At 43.4% G+C, this 21,023-nt stretch overlaps 1 protein-coding gene across 9 annotated transcripts in view; it reads left to right on the forward strand.

Moving 5' to 3' along the window:
• LOC106601438 (RNA binding protein fox-1 homolog 3) overlaps positions 1-21,023 on the forward strand; it is a 380,636-nt gene that overhangs the window by 256,368 nt on the left and 103,245 nt on the right. Inside the window, exon 1 of one of the 9 annotated variants that reach the window (XM_045720264.1) lies at positions 4,484-5,100. The exons of the other annotated variants lie outside the window; for them this stretch is intronic. Coding sequence (XP_045576220.1) covers positions 5,083-5,100 — 18 coding nt within the window. The 5' untranslated portion in view covers positions 4,484-5,082. Of the gene's footprint in view, positions 1-4,483; positions 5,101-21,023 lie in introns of those variants that run through there. 9 annotated transcript variants of the gene reach the window in all.

Below are 21,023 nucleotides of genomic sequence, written 5' to 3' on the forward strand. Positions count from 1 at the left end.
GATAGAATTGTGGTCAGATTTACCAAAGGGAGGGCAAGGGAGTGCTTTGTACCGTACTGTACACTGCCTGCCACACCTTGCTGTCACAGTGTGAAAGGCAACACAATACAACACAACACACCTTGTAATGAACAAGTGGTCCACATTGTTCCTCTGTCCTTAGAACAAAGCACTGCAGTCAAGTCAATGCCACAACAAGCAGCACCGGAACAGACAGCAGGAACGACATGGAGAAAAGCTACACGACAGGGTGGCTATTATCTTCATTACCTGTGTGTGGAGTACAGGTGATCTATAATTTTTTTCCTTCTGGTTTCACATTTAATATGTTGATAGAAATTAGGTAGAACTGATTTAAGTTTCCCTGCATTAAAGTCTCCGGCCACTAGGAGCGCCACCTCGGGGTAAACGGTTTCGTGTTTGCTTATACAGCTGACTGAGTGCGGTCTTAGTGCCAGCATCCGTCTGTGGTGGTAAATAAACAGCCACTAAAAGTATAGATGAAAACTCTCTTGGCAAATAGTGTGGTTTACAGCTTATCATAAGATTCTCTACTTCAGGCGAGCAAAATCTAGAGACTTCCTTAGATTTCGTGCACCAGCTGTTGTTTACAAATATGCACAGACCGCCCCCCCTCGTCTTACCGAAGTGTGCTAGCCGGTGCAGCACATATATCCCGCTAGCTGAATATCCATGTCGTCTTTCAGCCACGATTCCGTGAATATTCCTGATATCCAGAAGCTCTTTTTTTCCATAAGATACGGTGGCAGAAACATTATGTACAAAATAAGTTACAAATAATGTGAAAAAACCCACATAATTGCACAATTGGTTGGGCGCCCGTAAAACTGCTGCCATTTCTTCTGTCGCCATTTTACACACACACACGCACACACACACACACGCACGCATGCACACACGCACACACGCACACGCACACACACACGCACACACGCACACACACACACACACACAGGTAGGTAGGTAATGAAGATAATAGCCACCCTGTCGTGTAGCTTTTCTCCATGTCGTTCCTGCTGTCTGTTCCGGTGCTGCTTGTTGTGGCATTGACTTGACTGCAGTGCTTTGCTCTAAGGACAGAGGAACAGTGTGGACCACTTGTTCATTACAAGGTGTGTTGTGTTGTATTGTGTTGCCGTTCACACTGTGACAGGCAGGCAGTGTACAGTACGGTACTCACTGTGCCTGCCTCCCACACAGACAGACACACAGGTCTGGCCCCGGAGTGATATCAGCATCACACACAGGGGCCCAGGCCCCTCCTCGGTCTCACACAACCCCTATTACTGTTGCTGAACACTGCCAACACACGACGTGAACACCACATTATTAACATCAGACTATACACTACAGTCTGTGTGTGTTGCTGTGTTTGGTGTACTCAATGTATGTGTACTGTATGTGTTTGTTTGATGTTGGGTATTTTCTTTCTTTCATTTTGAAAGACTAGTTCATATATTGGGATTGACAATATGTTTTGCTGCAATTGGAAAGTAGAGCACCCACTGACGTTTTTCAGAGAATTTCAGGTGATGCCACTTTTAAAGTATATTTCCTTCAAATCCTTCTTTCTGCAGTGGCCTATTTCCCCAGCGCTAAAACCTTTGAGGATGTTTCCACCTGTTCAGAAGTCTTAGTTATGAGTCTGATCCTCCTCATATAGAAATATCAATATCTACCTGTGAATAAAGTACATCTGTGGATCCTTACCAGCTGTTCTTGTAACACTTTAAAGTGAAGTGTCATTAGAGACAGTCCTTCTACGAGACACAGGATGGAGAATCCTTTCTTCCTGTCTTTGGGTCAACCAGCACAAAGCCCATTAGCTGAAGCAGCTGAGACCAGCCACCATAGACTAATAGAGAAATGAGGATGGGGCTGGGGTGAGAGAACCATGTCTAGTATATACCAAGACCCTTAAGACCCCGTGCTCAAGGCAGGGGCCTGGGCTGAGTGCTCAGGGGACCATAGCTCAATGCTCTCACTGTAAAGATGAGAAGAACAAGGCATGGTCCAACAGCAGATATGGGGATATTCCTGCTAACAAGCACTAGGATTACCATGAAATATTAAAGGAAAACTCCACTCAAAAACGATCTTTTGGTATTTTTTCATTCGTCCGCTGTTGATACAGTCCCACATTATTTTGCATGTCAGCAGTCAAGTGTTCAATATATTGGACTTTCAAGAAGCAATGTGTCACCTGCCACATCATCATGATGATGCGTTTTTGCATCATCTGTAGCAACAGTGGACTAATGAAAAAAATACCAAAAGTCAATTGGGTGGATTTTTCCTTTAAAAGGGGGGAGATCCTGAGCTGAGCTGAGGGTGGCCATTTTAGGGCTGAATAAAGTGCATTTAAGTCCTTTACTTCCTCCTTTCTCTCTGAAAGCTTTAGGCTCTTGGCTCCATAATGGACATCTGAGTCCCCTGGGGGAGTCTAGACGTTGGTGGGAAATCTAAATGGGCGGGAAAGCCACTAGCATCCTGGTAAACACTATATAGGATGGAAAAATGGAGCTGGTGAGAGAATAGAAGTAGGAGAGTAGGAGGAGAAAAACAACATGTCTCGGCCCAGACGCTCCATCTTCTTCCCAATTCCCTTTCTGTTTCCATTTTCATGAGTAATTGAGGGCTGGAGATCCCTGGAAAGGAGACATGGGGATTATTTGATGCTAAAATGCCTTCAAATTCTCATCTTATTTTCTCCATTCTACCTTTTTTCTAATCCCTAAAACCCCAAGTGCCCCGCGTATTAGCTTCAGTCCGTGATGCACTCTCTCTCCCCCTCTGCCTGTCTCTTTCCCCCTCCTTCCCTCCATCTTTCTCTCTGTCTCTCCTTTTGCTCCCTCCCTTTCGCTCTTTGCTCCTTCTCTCTCTCTCTCCTTCCCCTGAGTTATTTATGAGGAGGACTTGAAATAGACTTCAGTATTTGATAAAAGCGTGATCCTTAATCCGAGTTGCCTGAGAAGTGCATTTCATTTTTATTTCCCATCAGAGATTGATGGAGGAGTGGGTGCGCTTACCCACCGTGATTGCTAATGTAAATCCATTGAGTCTGGTGGACATGTAAAAAAGATATGGATGACTTGTATGTTAATGCCCACAATAATAGATTGTGTGTACACGGTGGTGGAGAGGCTCTCTTGTGATCTAGCAATAACAAAAGAACAAAGTAGTGAGAAATGCATTACTTATGCATGAGCTATATTTGACAGAATATTTGGAGTTCCTAAAATAACCGTCTGGTGTTTTACATTTCAATGATCAATTCCTCATTTTAAAAGAAAACAAAAGGGGTAAGAAAAAAAAACTGCTGATAAATTTAAGATGACAGTAACGCCATATGAACGAGGCCCCTTGTGTACGCAATTCGCTCAGAGCCAGCTGCAAACTGCAAATTTAACTCAGCCTCCTTATGTGGCAATTACTGATGGGTAACATAACCTGAATATATCTCTTCTGTTCATTACCACAATGTTCTCTATGGCTGGCAAATGTTCTTTAGGATCCTACAAAAAATTAGCTCACCCCCCAGGACGTATTTTATTGGATGATCCAGCAGTGGAGGAAGCCGCAGAAACACTCCAGCCCTCCGCAGTCTGCCCTGGTTGCCACAGGGTTAATATTAAAAGCGTTAGCGCCCAGTCGTGTATTGATGATATGTTTAGAAATTTGCTGAGGCAGGCTCATTGTTACAATGCTGTCTAAAAGATAGGCGAGCCTCCTCCCTCCCTTCCCTCCCCTTAACAGCCGCCAGATGGAGAACACACAAAAGCGTGTCTCTCGGCACCCACACCCACCGCACAGCAGAGCTTCGTTCTCACCCCTAACCAAACTCTTCTTTCATATGCCATACCTGCTGCATATGACTACCAACTACAATTTGGTCCAACTGAACCCCCTTCGTTTTTTTCTTGACCACTCTATTTCTGGTTGATCCTATAGCTGAAACAAAATAGACACACACACACACACACACACACACACACACACACACACACACACACACACACACACACACACACACACACACACACACACACACACACACACACACACACACACACACAACCTTTGCAGAAAAGTAGAAAAGAGTGAGAATAAGCTGGTGCTCCTAGTTCCCCTTGGCATACTTTCAGTACATTCAGTCTTTATTGGTGCTCCCTGCAGTGTTTTCTCTCTGCTCCTCGTACAGCTGAAGCTGCCATAACTTAAGTACATCGTCTCAGTCAGTCAGAAAGTGAAAAGAGGAGAGTGATCTTCTCACTCCCGCCTCAGATAGCCCACCACCATCAATAGCATCATCATCAACAGAAAACCCCCCCCCCCCCACCCTGCCGCTCTCTCCATCACCAGCCCCCCACCAACCCCCACCACCTCCATCCCCCACCCTGGGATGCTGAATTTTACAGTACCGTCTGTGAGATCCCGATTTGTTCGGCGCGCAGCACAGCACTCCTCTATGCTGAGGAACACGGCTCCAGTGGAGGAATGCTGGAGGCAGCTGTCAGGCGCAGGCTGCTCCCGCTGTAGTTGAGGCTCCGCGCTGTACTGACTGATTCCACATTCACCAATAACAGACAGCACCAGCCAAAGAGTGAGAGAAAATCGAGTGGGAGAGGGAGTAGAGAGAGAGCAAGGGAGAGAGGGAGCGAGAGAGAGCAGGATAGAGAGAGAGAGAGAGAGAGAGAGAGAGAGAGAGAGAGAGAAAGTGAGTGGCGTGGAGAGGCAAGAGTATCAAAAGAAAAAGGTTAGAACACCTCCCAAGCTTTCCTCTCTCTCTGTCTGCTTCTTCTCTGTGAGGCTGAAAGAAGAGGAAAAAGGCGGCTTTTGAAAATTGAAGGGCAGAGGAAGAAGAGAAGAGGGGAAAGCTAGTCGAGCCCCATTGAACAGTTGAGAGGGAGGGCTGCCCCAGTGGAAGAGGGACCAGTAAAGCACTTGTTCCAAACGGTCGGACTCGCCTCTCTTCCTGACGCTCAAACTGGCTGGACTTGTCCCACTGCTCAACCCCACACTCTCCGCCGTGCCTGCACCCTCACCTGTCCCACATCCGAAATGATGATGTATTTTTGGGTGAGTACTGTACCACAGAGAGTTGCTCTCGTTTTGTTGACCATTGTGTTGCCTCGAACTGCAGAGGGAGGTAGAGTGTGTGTGAATGCTTAGAGATGTGTGTGTGTGTGTGTGTGTGTGTGTGTGTGTGTGTGTGTGTGTGTGTGTGTGTGTGTGTGTGTGTGTGTGTGTGTGTGTGTGTGTGTGTGTGTGTGTGTAGATGTGTTAGGAACATTGCAAAACTACCCGGTCGGTGGTGATTTCATTAGTGCAGTTTTGTCGCAGTTGGTCGCATTGTGTTTGCACACATCTACAATTGTTCCGTTTCCCTCCTGTTGTGGTCGGGGTGTGTGTCACACCTCCCAAACGCATGAACAGAGCTGATGGTTATTCAACTTTCATGTGTTGTTTTATTGATGGGAGAGCACTGGGTTGTTCAACCATATTCTATACAAGCCTGCCACTTCCCTCCCTTTTCAACCTCCTCACCAAAGATTTATTTAACTGGATGTTATTTTCACCTTACCACATTTCTCCCTCCGTTCATATTCTGCAGACATAGTTAACAATTAAACCAACCGGCATGTATGGACCATTTGAAGCTATCTGTTTATTTTGACCAGTTCCTCAATCTGTTGCGGCTGGCACTTTCAGGGGCCACATTTTGGATTCTTTGAACGTATTTTAAAGGGTTTTTATTTCCCATTTTATCACCCATAGCTTAGTCCTTTTTATTCCACTCCAAAATATTTGGTCCATAAATAAGTCATGTAAAACATACAGTAGGAGTGTGTACACTGCTTTATCCAGAGGTGCTAATTCATTGTGTATGAGATCATTGGTAATTAGTCAGATCAGTTGTGTCTGCTGTGTGGTTTTCCATTCCCTCCCCACCACAACAATCCCCACTCAATACCCTCTGCTATTCCTCCCTTCTACATTGAGATGTCTACAGTAATGCAGATTGCAGCTCCTTGCAGTCCATATTAATTTACAGACATATATTTGTTTCACTACCATCCGTACCAAGACACAGTAAACTTAAGGATTTGAAAAAAATACTTTCCCTCCAATTTTTGGCATTCTCATCATAAAGCTATTGAACTGTGGTGGAATTTGGGTTGCGTCTGTTGCATAGCAGGAACGCAGGGTGTGCTTGTGGCTATCGATGGTCAGTTTTGGATTTCAGTGAGGGGAGAATCGGCTGTGGAGGAAGCTACTCAACTCTACCAGCCTCCAGTTCAGTCCATTCTGAGCCTCAGAATTATTTGTTATTTTCCATTAAAGCATCAGCCAAGTGTATGAATAATACAGAATGTTATATATCAAAAACATGACATATAGTGGAGCCCTAGCTGCTCCCCTACTCCCTCTATAGTAGTGCAGTTTAGGCAGAGTAAAACTGTCCGACACAGGCCTACCCAGCAGTCAAAGCAATTAAGTGTTCCTGTGAGGTGCTACGTGCTAACAGGGGTTTGATGCTAATTGGGAAAGGCATCTCCATGTCTTTGAGCGAGCAGGCCTCTTTGAAGGTGTGTGTGCCACGGGGCTCCCTCGCTCAATCTCACCTGACTACCCCTCCTCTTTCAACGCCACATCTCAGCCATTCCCTTCCTATGCCACACAGCTGCATGCTGGGAGAAGTTGCGGCTGGGGCATGGACAGTGTGGCACAGAGGGGGCCTGGCTGGCACTCCTGGAATCTTTATCTAACCCAGTTAATCTGGGAGAAGATTTACACGATGCTGTGGTGTGTGTTGTTGTCGCCCAGCATTTAGTTACTGTGGCAGGGGAGGGAGGGAGGGAGCGTCTCTCTCCCATTTGAGGTGCAGGTGTTGAGCATTACCTGTCGTCCCTCTGGAGGACTGTCAGCACTGGATCAGTCTGGGGAACCTGTGAGCTCCCCTCATTAGAATATTTATTCACCAAGCAGATGTTCTTATCCGGGGCAATTACCTTTGGCTTACATTTCCCTGCTGCCCCCTGATATAGATGAATGTGTATCCAAAGACAGGCCCTGGTTATTCAGCATACTCCTGGGTACCACCCACCACCATCTCCTCCTCCTCCCAGAAGTAAATCTCCAAACAGCAACAGACCGTCTGGTCAGTGTTAGTTACTGCCCTCCTCTCCCCAACCACCACCTCTCTCACTAGAGGTGGAGCAAACCGGAATAATCCTGGAGATGGACGATTGAGAAATGGAGAGATGGAGGAATGGATGGGTGGCCTGTGTCATTCTCTTCACTCGTTTGTTCCTTTGCATTAGAAGGGGAGGCGAGAAAGGGGAGAAAACATGAATGTTTCTGTCTTCCCCTGAATGCCATAAATAATTGAGCAGGGCAGGGTCCTGGCTGCTGAGCAGAGAGCCTGGTAATGGGGGGAGAGCAGAGTGGATATATGGCTGCCTTGGCAGGTGTGGAGCGTTGGTTTACTGTTGACTTCCCAACACACCACCAACACACTCACTCATTCACGCTATGGATGTAGGATCTTAATTTGAGCCAGTTTACTACAGCAGGAAAATAATCCAGTAGCAACAGGAAATGGGAATTATTATGTGGCATTTTTGAATGGGTTGATACATTTTTTGTTAGGGAGAATCAAGTCTAAAATGTCAAAGTGACCTCAAATACAATACAAGTTTTACATTTCCTGCATTGCAGGAAAGTTCTACAACAGGATGATCAAATTACTGTAATGGCTGTGCCAGTCCCCGCCACTGAATCCACTGAATCTTTCAGTATGTTTGACCTACTGTATTTTAATGGTTTGTTTGTGTGTTTGAAACAACATGGGGTTCCATGGCTTGACAATGCCTTATGTGTTGGGGTGAGGCATCACATTACTGAGCCAAGAGGTGATTAGTTGTATTAGATATAAATAAAATAAAATACTCTGTCCCAATGTTCGTGATTCAGTATTGTTATGGCATCATTATGAAAAGTTAGTGTTACTATGTTTTGTAAGAACGCAAAGAAAAGTCTATCGGGAATCTGAAAAAGAAATCTGAACAAACTACTGTACCTTTTGAATGACTCATATTATCCAGAGAGTCATGAAATTGGATAAAAACAGTTACAATACTTAAGTGTAGTGAAACATGTGCATCTACAACATCTTTATCTGTCTGACTAGTGGAGGCTGTTGAGATGCATGGAGGACTGCAGTGTATGGAAGCCGAGCTGATCAGCCATTCAGGACGAGAGGCCGGGCAGCAAGTCCAGGCTGCTGGTTTCATATTGCAAGATGAAGTGTCTCTGATCGTTTGTTAATGTATTAATTGATCTGTGTCCTCAGACAGACGAATTAGGAGTAGTGTCACGTAGACTCTTTAGTACTCCCTGAGACGCTTTCATTAGCTGGTGCTAGCCGCCTCTCCCTCCACCCCCATCCCAGGCCGCTGTCACTGTCGCCACACACTTACCTGACGGCCCTAATAACTCTGGACTCTTCTATCTCCCTGCCCCGGATAGTCCTCCAACACAGCTGCCAGGGAGAACTTGGGGCTTACATCATCAAACGAGAGGTATTTCCTTTTTAACTTCCTTTCACTTTTGTGAATTTTAGTAGTGCTTCACTTGAAGGGAACTTGTGAAGATGTGAGGTACATTAATCAATATGAAGTTACTCGTAACATGGGATAATGGCGGTTAATAACCATTCATTAAGTTTCATAGGCACGTTTTACTACTCACATGACACACAGACACGGGCTAGTGTCATGGCATGCCATAAACGGCATGAACTCTGGTGTGCTATAAAGCTTTGCGGAGAAACTATTATCGTCTACATTCTCATGGTTTTTAGCAGGATATGTTTTGTCTTATTTAATATCAAGACAATAATGGCTGCGTTAACCCAACAGTTGAACAACTTTCAGGCTCCAAAACTTTGTGGAAACATCGTAAGTGCACCTTCCCTCAGAGCATTTGAAAGAAGGCCTGGAGATCAGCCTTTAGACTTAGAAACAGGAAGAAGAGACGGGGTATATTTCAGAGATCCCCAAATCTGAACCCATTCCTTTAGTCTGTGGGATCATTAGCGATCAGTAGCTTTAATTTTCTGCGCTTTGCACTCTTCCCCCCAGGCCTAATGGGTCTGGAGCCCAGCTAATTGTAATTAGACTCCGACAGCGGGTTTTACTCGCAGGATTTTCACACCGCAGTTCTCTTTGATATTAGCTGTACAGCTGATAAGGAGATTAGATACTGGAGAAGGAAGAGGATGGAGGGAGAGAGGGATGGAGGGAGAGGAGGGGAGGAGGAGGGGGGGCTCTTCTTAAACTACAGAAAGACACCTACATGGGGGAAATCACTGGCAAGTTTAGCTGAGGAAAATATATCTGGACGCAGTAAAAGCCTTGCGCTCGCTTATTGTACCTGCTATCATTAGCACTTTCATACACATGGTCAGCCTCCCAGGGAAAAGTCATTATCCAGCTGTGCTGTTATTTTTCTGCTGTTTTCTCCTAGTGGAGTGTGACTTCAGGGCTAGAGCCAGCGCACTGTTTAATGCCTTCCAACACAATAAAGGACTCTAGCCTTAATGATGTGGGATTGGATGGCCATGCCTCAGGTTGTCCAGGGGCTTGTGAGCCGTTACTGGGACGGCCATTTTGCCTCGGCGCTGTGGAGGCTACACGTCAATTCAGCTCCAGCCATTCCAGAGAGAGGAAAAATAAAATCTGTTTTAGTGATTAAAGGCCAGATCGTTCAAGGGGCTTTTTGTCACGAGGCTGAGATAGAGAAAGACAGAGAGGAACTGCAGCTTTAACAACTGCCTGGAAACAATGAACAGCAGAGGACCCAGTTTGGTAGTAAAATGGAAACTGGCTAATGCACATACAGGTGAAGTCGTAAGTTTACATACACCTTAACCAAATACATTTCAACTCAGTTTTTCACAATTCCTGACATTTAATTCCAGTACAAATTCCCTGTCTTAGGTCAGTTAGGATCACCACTTTATTTTAAGAATGTGAAATGTCAGAATAATAGTTAAGAGAATGATTTATTTCAGCTTTTATTTCTTTCATCACATTCCCAATGGGTCAGAAGTTTACATACACTCAATTAGTATTTGGTAGCATTGCCTTTAAATTGTTTAACTTGGGTCAAATGTTTCGGGTAGCCTTCCACAAGCTTCCCACAATAAGTTGGGTGAATTTGATCATTTTCTGGAATTTTCAAAACTGTTTAAAGGCACAGTCAACTTAGTGTATGCACACTTCTGACCCACTGGAATTGTGATACAGTGAATTATAAGTGAAATAATCTGTCTGTAAACAATTGTTGGAAAAATACCTTGTGTCATGTAGAAAGTAGATGTCCTAACCGACTTGCCAAAACTATAGTTTGTTAACAAGAAATTTGTGGAGTGGTTGAAAAACGAGTTTTAATGACTCCAACCTAAGTGTATGTAAACTACCGACTTCAACTGTATGTTAGACGCTAGCAAAGACATTAGCATGGTAATATTACATCAGATAAGATGATATACTGTACATTCGTTTCCTGGCCGTGTGTCAGTGAATGAACATGAATGTGTTAGATTGTACCTCACATTGTACCTATTCAGGTGTCGCGACTTCCGCCGAAGTCGGCTCCTCTCCTTGTTCGGGCGGCGTTTGGCGATCGACGTCACCGGCTTTCTAGCCGTCGCCGCTCCATTTTTCATATTTCCATTTGTTTTGTCTTGTTCCATACACACCTGGTTTTCATTCACTAATCACACTGGATGTATTTAGTCCTCTGTTCCCCTCCATATCTTTGTGTGAAATAGTTTTATTTTATGTGGGTATTTGTCACGCGCTAGACTGTTGTTCATGTTCCGTGTTTTGGGCAAGTTTATGTACTTATGTGCTTTCTTTTTGGACCGGAATAAAAAGTGTGCCTGTTACTACTCTCTGCTCTCCTGCACCTGACTTCGCCTCCCGTACACACCCGTAACATCAGGAGAAGAATACACGGCACCAAAACCAAGCCCCTATTTCACCTGCAGCCCGGCTCACCCCCCACTGTGCTCAAGGACTAGGAAAATGAAATATTGAGGGAGGGTTATGGCACCAACTTAACAAAAAAAGATGATCTACAGAGAAACTGGAACAAAGGTTCAACCATTTTGCCCTCTTTTATGATGTCTTACACAATATACTTAAGGCTGATCAATAAGATAAGACATCATGGATGATTGAACACTGATTGGAAAGATAACTCATAGGCTTTGGGCTCATAGTGTGTGTCAGCTAGACTTAAGAGTGAGACAGGATTTATTTCCAGGCAATTTAGAGAATTCAGTCATTTAAAACGAGACACAGTCAGAGTCTAAACCCTTTACCTCAGTCTGTCTGATCAGTCTAAACCCTTTACCTCAGTCTGACTGATCAGAGTCTGAACCCTTTACCGCAGTCTGTCTAATCAGTCTAACCCCTTTACCTCAGTCTGTCTGATCAGTCTAACCCTTTACCTCAGTCTGTCTGATCAGTCTAACCCCTTTACCTCAGTCTGTCTGATCAGAGTCTGAACCCTTTACCTCAGTCTATCTGATCAGTCTAACCCCTTTACCGCAGTCTGTCTGATCAGAGTCTAAACCCTTTACCGCGGTCTGTCTGGTCAGTCTAACCCCTTTACCGCGGTCTGTCTGATCAGTCTAACCCCTTTACCTCAGTCTGTCTGATCAGAGTCTAAACCCTTTACCGCGGTCTGTCTGATCAGAGTCTGAACCCTTTACCGCAGTCTGTCTGATCAGTCTAAACCCTTTACCTCAGTCTGACTGATCAGAGTCTGAACCCTTTACCGCAGTCTGTCTAATCAGTCTAACCCCTTTACCGCGGTCTGTCTGATCAGTCTAACCCCTTTACCTCAATCTGTCTGATCAGTCTAACCCCTTTACCTCAGTCTGTCTGATCAGTCTAACCCCTTTACCTCAGTCTGTCTGATCAGTCTAACCCCTTTACCGCAGTCTGTCTGATCAGAGTCTAAACCCTTTACCGCGGTCTGTCTGGTCAGTCTAACCCCTTTACCGCAGTCTGTCTGATCAGAGTCTGAACCCTTTACCGCAGTCTGTCTGATCAGAGTCTGAACCCTTTACCTCAGTCTGTCTGATCAGTCTAAACCCTTTACCTCAGTCTGTCTGGTCAGTCTAAACCCTTTACCGCGGTCTGTCTGATCAGAGTCTGAACCCTTTACCTCAGTCTGTCTGATCAGTCTAAACCCTTTACCGCAGTCTGTCTAAACCCTTTACCGCAGTCTGTCTGATCAGAGTCTGAACCCTTTACCTCAGTCTGTCTGATCAGTCTAAACCCTTTACCGCAGTCTGACTGATCAGAGTCTGAACCCTTTACCGCAGTCTGTCTGATCAGTCTAACCCCTTTACCTCAGTCTGTCTGATCAGAGTCTGAACCCTTTACCGCAGTCTGTCTGATCAGAGTCTGAACCCTTTACCGCAGTCTGTCTGATCAGAGTCTGAACCCTTTACCGCAGTCTGTCTGATCAGAGTCTGAACCCTTTACCTCAATCTGTCTGATCAGTCTAACCCCTTTACTGCAGTCTGTCTGATCAGTCTAACCCCTTTACCGCAGTCTGTCTGATCAGTCTAACCCCTTTTCCGCAGTCTGTCTGATCAGAGTCTAACCCCTTTACCTCAGTCTGTCTGATCAGAGTCTGAACCCTTTACCTCAATCTGTCTGATCAGTCTAACCCCTTTACCGCAGTCTGTCTGATCAGAGTCTGAACCCTTTTCCGCAGTCTGTCTGATCATGAAATAACTCATTCACGGCACATGCGAATGCACAGGTACACCATTAAGCTTATTTTGAAATCCCTTTCCGTTTGTGTTCAGAATGTATATTTTATCCACACAATTCGTTCGTGTAGAGCATGTGCCTCATAAATTAATCTTGTTTTGCCCTGTTGCACTGTGGGTTATTCCATGAGTATGTCTCATATGGCGATTCTTCATCCTGTCATCAGTGTTGGAACAGAAGGCATGCACATCAGTAACACGTCTGTGGCATGGATATGCCCTGAAGTGTCAGTTCCCACACACAAAAACGATTGGAGGAGAAGCCCCAGTGAGAATGGAAAAAACATATCTACTGGCAACTTGCCACGCATGATAAGGAATTGACTTCACTTCTCCCCCTTCTCTCGGCCCGAAGAAATACATCTTATTTGGGTGGTTTCCACTCTTTTATATTTTATTTTTATTTCATTGAACCTTTATTTAACTAGGCAAGTCAGTTAAGAACAAATTCTTATTTACAATGACGGCCTACACCGGCCAAACCTGGACGACGCTGGGCCAATTGTGCATCGCCCTATGGGACTCCCAATCACGGCCGGTTGTGATACAGCCTGGATATACACTTATTCAAATATAATTATCAGGTTATGTACTCATAAAATTCAAACAAAATATTATGCTGTAAGTCAGAGTTGCCAGTTGCTTGGGTGTTATCTTACCTCTGTGATATCCTGCTAACTTAGAGAACGTCCAATAAAACAAGCTAGTGAACAGAATATTCTCCTGTCTTGACCCACTCCATATTCATGTTATTTTATAGAAGCACAAACACACTATATAAAGCTTGTTATATACTCTTCTCAATCAATCGAGGCCAGTATAAAATCCTCTGTCACGTGCAATGGGTTAAGAAATATTGTGGCACCCAGGCAGTAAAATGAATGTCAGGAGAGTGGCATTAGTGTTATAGGTTATTGACCGATTTCAAGGGATTTATGACCCTAATCGAGAGGCGGTGTCAAAGGGAATGAAGCAAATAAAAGACTGCCTTCGACAGCATGACCCGCCAGTGGCCACTACTATTTCAGCATTCCCTGTAAATTGTAGTTGGGACTTTATAAGTCTCAGTGGATGGCTCTTTACTCTCTCAGCCTGCCTCCTCTGGCCATGCCCCAGGCCTACCTCCCCTTACCTCCCCTTACCTCCCCTACCCCTCATCTCTTCAGGTCAGGCACACACAGGCCTTGGATGATGAGGACAGGTACCTTCATTTCACCCCATGTCAGTATTGGACTCTATACTGTGCGTGTGTGCGCGCGCGCGCGCGTGTGTGTGTGTGTGTGTGTGTGTGTGTGTGTGTGTGTGTGTGTGTGTGTGTGTGTGTGTGTGTGTGTGTGTGTGTGTGTGTGTGTGTGTGTGTGTGTGTGTGTGTCTACAGAACACATAAAGACAAACAAACACAAATCAAATTCAAATCACGTGCGCACAATATGTGTGTTTGTCTTTATGTGTTTTGTAAATCCCATTAGTCACATGTAATTACATGTGTGGTACGATTGTTATATCATATGTCCATTCTGTCCATGAAGTGACCCAGCAGCCTGCACCAGTGACCAGTGTCTTTTCATATGGCCAACAGCCTTAATGTGTGCTGGCCATAGCCCCCATTAAAGTAGACTAGAAAGAGAAATATTCAGCAGTGTGGAGGTGGCTCTCTTCATCTGTGCAGAGGAGCCCATAAATATGACTGAAGTTCAGCTGTTAAATAATTCTCATTGAAATGCTGTATAATCTGACGCTGTTGACACAGCAATTTTTTTGCTCCAAAATATGTAAGTGCGTACATGTTTCGGAATAATGTGACGGTAGCCAGTCTAAAGTGTGCTTGTCATTTTTCATTGCACTTCATGGTTCAACTAGCAATCCCAACAAATCACTTTAACGGTTTTGCCAAATCTTTGGTTACAATTTTTATTTTTTTACTGGGCAGACAAATCACCACTGGCTCTTTCTGAAGAGATAAAGAGAAGCCTAGTCTGAAAGCAGTGTGTTCTTTTTAAACCAATGACTTGCCAGATCTCTATACTGGTTAAATATTTTATGACCCGTACCCAGTGAGACTAGAGACTTGCTCGAAAAATTGATTTTGTTGACAACTAAAGACTTCAAAATGAGCAGTGAATACTGTAGTGGAAGTGTAGTTACCTTGGCCCCTGGGTCGCATGAGGTCCACTCTTTCTGTCTCTCATTCAGACCCCATTCTTAATGGCTTTGGTTGTGTACAGAATGCACTAACTTGGTTTAAAAGCCCGTTAGTTTACTGTGGTTCTGACATTGCGTGCTGCTATTGCATTGGGCTGCAGCAAAATGCAGGGGGAAAAACTGAGGCATTGACACGATTTGAAATCAGAATGAGTTATAACTAGCGGTTTACTATTGGTCTCTCTGGGGAGCAGAATTTTTTATACCCATTGATATTCATAGGATATCATGTAGCGCTTATTCTGTACCTCAGAGGAGCATTTGGTCTCTGTTGTTTTAAATTATGCAGCGGTTTTTTATCACTACGATGTAAAGACACTGTCAATGTTGGATGTTTACAGTAAACAAAGTTAAGACACTTCCTACAATATAACTGCATATTCTATCTTCTTTAACAAATTACAAGGCCACGGTCCCATTCTTAATTCTGTTGCAGTAAACAGCCTATGGGCTGTTTGTTGCAAATGTCAACCTCAGACTTTGAGGATTTAAGGACATGCACAAAAACAAAGCAGTTCACCTTAAATTACTTTTTTATACAATATGATTACAGTACATTTAAAAATAATGAAATTAAATTCAGTTGCATTGCAAAGCATAATTTGACAATGATTATCTTTTGTTGACGTTATAATAACTCTTAATACCTCTTTGTCTGCCCTTCCCTTAGATGACTTCCTGTTGAGAAAAAAACACTTAGGTTTGGGGAGGCTTTAAATCTAATATGAGTGTTAAATTGTTGATGTGATAAGACAGGACGATGTGTGTTTTTGAGGAGTCTGTGTGGTGCCTTTGTCCTTCAGTGTAGAGGGGGAGAGAACAGAACAGAAATGTGGTTACTGATTGATGTGGTGCTGACACACTGGCCAGTTCTCTTGTTCTTTTTCTCATGCTGTGATGAACACAAATCACTGTACAACCCTCTTCTCATCTAACACTATCGACAGTGGAGCTGTGGAATTTTGACAGTGAGGGCAGGAGTATGGTTTTAATTAAATACAGAATTCAATATTCATATCAACATGCGTCATTTACGGTTGGTGAGGTATCGATTGCCCTCTAGCATTTATGCAGATAGTCCGCTTTCTTCATTTCTGCAAATTTATCAAGTGGCTATCGATGATTCTCATACTTTCTATAAGAAAATGTCAAATTTCACCTAACCACTCGTATGAAATGTTACTGAAAAACTGTCACATTTGAATATGATACACTTTGTGACAGGAGTGTTTTATTATTCTATAATATGGAGATGAAACATCATGTCTTGCATGGTGAGAGTGGTCATCATGGAGTCAGTATAAGATTAGCACACAGCGGTAGGCTAATTGCATATTCACCTCTGTGTGTCTAATTTCTTCCAGTATGTCTGCTAATGGAATCAAAAACATGTTGCCAGGGGTCTTTGCAATTTGGAAAATAAGTCCATTAAGTTCATTAATTTAATAATGGGCAATAATAATGAGTTCAAATTATTGCTCAATTAGGAAGGAGTGTACGGTTGGCTGTTTCACATTCATTTGAAATCACCTCAGTGTGCAGTAGTTTAATGAGATTATAATGGAATTGATATCGCATAGGTAGTGAATTAAAGTGTTACAGGAGAACCCATTAGGAGTCAAATTGTAATCCTGAAACACTTGTCACAGTTCAGATAGGTTTCTATTTTTGTTATTGTCATTAGTAGCAATGGTATTAGTGTCAGTAGATGTATTAGTGTTATCGACTGTATTGGAAGTATTGTTAGGGAAGTTTTAATATGAAACACATTTTTATATAAAGCAGTTATAGGAATGGCGTGTTACAGTATTTGTTAAGTATTGTAATAGTACTGCATCTGTGGTATCTCCCATTGATTAAAACACAGGGGACCTATTCTGGATTCAGAGTCTGTTTTTCTACACCAGGAAACCTGCTGAGGACCTCAGTTAAAATGACACAGACAGCACATTCATACTGATCTAAAAAGGTCAGTATAAATTACAGCACTCATTTCAGTGTAAAAGTCAGGTAATGTAATCCTCAGAGAGTAGTTCTTCATAATGCTCCAGTACCTTTCCATTGGCTTCTGCTGCAGCTTTGACTCTTTGACTTTTACACTGATGCTCTGTGTACATCTACAGCTTGTCTTAGACCACCGGAATCCAACGGGGAAATATACGTTCAAAGGTGCCGTTCATAACATTTTATAGATAACTTAGATATTGAAATGCAGGGGCGCAACTTTGGTTTTAGAAGTGTGGGGACATACCTTTTTTTTGTCATTTATGTTCTTTGTCGTATAAACACTCCAAACAGCATACCCGACCGCTCGGAAGTGTCCGCGTGGTCCTAAAGCACACCGCTGCCTCGTTTTGTATCACATTCCAATGATAAAACTGGGGTGGACAAAAATGCAATTTCAGAATGTGGGGGGACATGTCCCCCACGTCACCAGTGAAAATTGCACCCCTGTTGAAATGTACCTTAATTTTTTAACAATAAAACATAAAAGGTCTGAAATAGCTTACTTTAAAAAATTCCTGACGCTGAGGAGACTGTATGCATAAGTTGTATGTTATTGTACCAGTTTAGAATCAATAACAGAAAATCTCCATTAACACATGATGAATTGTCAAGTTATCATTGATATACTGTTCTTATTTGCAATTTACTATAGAAGGGGTGTAGTTTGTCTGCTTATCTGGAAAAATGGTTGCTATCAGGCACAGAGCATCTTTTCTGTTGAATGCCATTACCTAAGAGCTCTTCCTCACGGTGATTCATGACACAGAGACTCAGTCTTCAAATTATGTTTTGGGACCCAGGAAGAGGAGGAATGACGGTGTGAACCACCCAAAAAAGAATGAAAGGGATTAATCAGTTAGATAGGGTTGTCTGCTGTACTGTATATGAAAACAGGTGTGTGTGCATGTGTGGGGGAAGGAGGGGGGGTCTACTGTACTGTATATGAAGACAGGTGTGTGTGTGTGTGTGTGTGTGTGTGTGTGTGTGGGGGGTCTGCTGTACTGTATATGAACACAGGTGTGTGTGTGCATGTTTGAGGGGAAGGGGGGTCTGCTGTACTGTATATGAACACAGGGTGTGTGTGTGTGTGTGTGTGTGTGCATGTTTGAGGCGAAGGGGGGGTCTGCTGAACTGTATATGAAGACAGGTGTGTGTGTGTGGGGGGGTCTGCTGTACTGTATATGAACACAGGTGTGTGTGTATGTGTGTATGAGACAGATACAGCATGTGAACCTCCATGTTTGTGTCTGTGTATATATCTGCGTATGTCTGTGTCGGTACAAGCATGCAAGTAGGAGTATGTGCACATATGGGTGCACGTGTGTGTGTGCTTAATTAATATTTAAGCCACCTTCAGCAGCCAAGGAACATCCAGTAAAGAGGACTATGTTCTCATGGATCCTTTAATCCTCTGAATTAGCAGTTTAATAACAAGAAGCCATTTGTAGATTAGTCAGATCCAGCTCCCAGAACGTGCTTGTGTCCAATCTACTAAATGCTTTGATTGTTGATGCTGTAAAAGGCAGTTTATCTCCTCTTCTCGATCTCTTCATGTGTAACTTTACCTTGATATATGTGCTAATGCTTCCCCAGGACATTATATCAGACTGTGTGTGTGTCTGTGTATGTGCGTGTGTGTGCGTGCACAGGCGCGTTTGCGTGTGTGTGTGTGCGCCTGTGTGCGTGCCTGTGTCCGTGCATGCACAGGCGCGTTTGCGTGCAGGTGTCTGTGTTTACCATAGTTACAACAGGACTGGATACGTCCTTACGACACGCTAGTAAAGAGAAGCATGAATGAGCCTTCTGATAGATGGTCTATATCAGTGGCTCAGTTTCAGATCAGATGCCAGTGAGGACAGAAGGCCCTGTTTGACACCCAGAGATCAGTGTGTTTGAATCATCCTGCTTGTTCACTGGTAGTGTCTCTTCTCCCTCCCTCTCTCCCACAATGTGAATATCATGCATTGATTACTCTGTCTTGTTATCACAGAGGATCAGGTGAGATTGACATGTGCTGGGGGGGATCAAGAGTCCAGGATTATGATAAATATTAAGGCTTTTACATAGGCATTTTGCCAAAACATGGCCATGCTTCATATACGTACAGTATGCATGGATAACCAGCATAACATATATAAGAGGAATAATCAGCAGCATTAGGGAACTGCTGACTGTAAAAACTCTATGTATGTTTCTAAATAAATCATCAAAGCAAGATGCAGGCATTAGTTATTCCTGGAATGTACAGATCAACAAATATGAAAGGCAAGCCAATGTTGTTGTTTTAATGTTGGGCATTTCAGGTTAATTCACCTACATAATTGTTTATGTGTAAAGGTAAAGACCTTTGGAAAAGAACAGCCTGTGATTTGAAAATCTGTATGAGAATTTGAAATAGTGGATTATGACAACTTTGGTTAGGTCAGTTGGATTTTCTAAACAAAGGCCCCAACAAAATGACGTGAAAGGCAAATCTCTGCAAGATTGCAAGAAAGGATTTCTAGAAGAGAATAGTAGTACTGTATACTTCTTGTATACTCCTGGTCACTCGTGACTGGTGTTGCTGGGTGGGATGACTTTATTATGCGAACACTAGCCACACATCCTAAATAATTCACACTCTACTTGAGCATTCTCCAACAGACTCAGTGCCGTCATTAGACTGTCTCTAGCTGCCAGTTCCTATTCTCTTTTTTGACTCGTTTTTTTTCGCTCTCATTTTTAACCATAAATGCAAACATTACAAGCAGCAAACGAAAAAGAAAAGCATTGAAAAACGACTAATATCTCTCTGGTCAATGAGAGTTCACGGCAATTTACTATATTAAAGGGAGTTTACATACATAACACTTCAACATTAGGGTATTTTTCACAGAGTTCAGCGTATTTTCTGGAACTCTCCCTCTACCCTGTTTTTAATCCGAGATGCCTCTTTGACAATGTCTCCCTCATACAAAATGCATGAGCGCAGTGCGGATCGATACGGACCCTTTAATCTCGCTACACAGACAGCTACTGCAGTCACGCGGTGAACCAGCACCCGCGCTGGCTGCCACTGCTGCAAGCCAGATCAGAGGCGGGAGAGAGAGATCAGCCGAGGTGACAAGGGTCGCTGCATGGGGTCTCCACACCAAGCTGAGGCAGGCTGCCTGGAAGCACAGTCTAGAAAATTCCTTGACCAAATCAAACTACTCAAACAACCCTTTTTTATCAGATAGCACTCTATCTTGATTTTGATCTCATATTTGATGGAATATCTGATGTTTTTAGAGGTTCTTATTCAAGAGTGAGTTATTTCGTCGGTCATGTAGTTATTTTGTGAAACATAATTTTGTGCAGGGCTTTGGCTTTGATCCTGGTGTATACAAACAGATGGCCTGTAAAATTGGAAAGGTTGTTTGGAAGTGTTTGAAAAGATTAAAAGGAAAAGGAAACATTGATACATCTTACAGTACATAAATATTATTAGAATAAAACGAAATCCCCTTACAGAGGGAGTAAAACAAACATTAAAGGTTGAAATATCAACTTTTAAGCAAAGCTGTGTTTTGGTCAAATATCCCTTCAACTATGAGATTTGTGTAAAGCTGACATATACTGTCATATAATCAGTGTCATATACAGAACCAAATCCCTTTAGTTGAAAACAGTAGCAAGTAAAGCATCTTTTAGAGGGAGTCAGTGTGTGTGTCGCCGGGCAGAGCAGGGGAATAATCCACTAGGTGGAGGAGAAATCAGAGAAGGCCACCTCCATATAATTGATGTGTGTTGCTGGAGGGATAATATAGGTTACCCAGAATGCACTGCTCCATGGACTCTGTCTCTCTCTGTCTCTCCTCCGCTGCTGTCACGATCGTCGTTTAAATAACTAGACCAAGGCGCAGCGTGAGTACAGTTCCACATCTTTTATTACTCGTGAAACTTCAAAAAA

Source organism: Salmo salar, chromosome ssa06 (genome assembly GCF_905237065.1).
Source record: "Salmo salar chromosome ssa06, Ssal_v3.1, whole genome shotgun sequence".
In the NCBI taxonomy this organism is placed as follows: domain Eukaryota; kingdom Metazoa; phylum Chordata; class Actinopteri; order Salmoniformes; family Salmonidae; genus Salmo; species Salmo salar.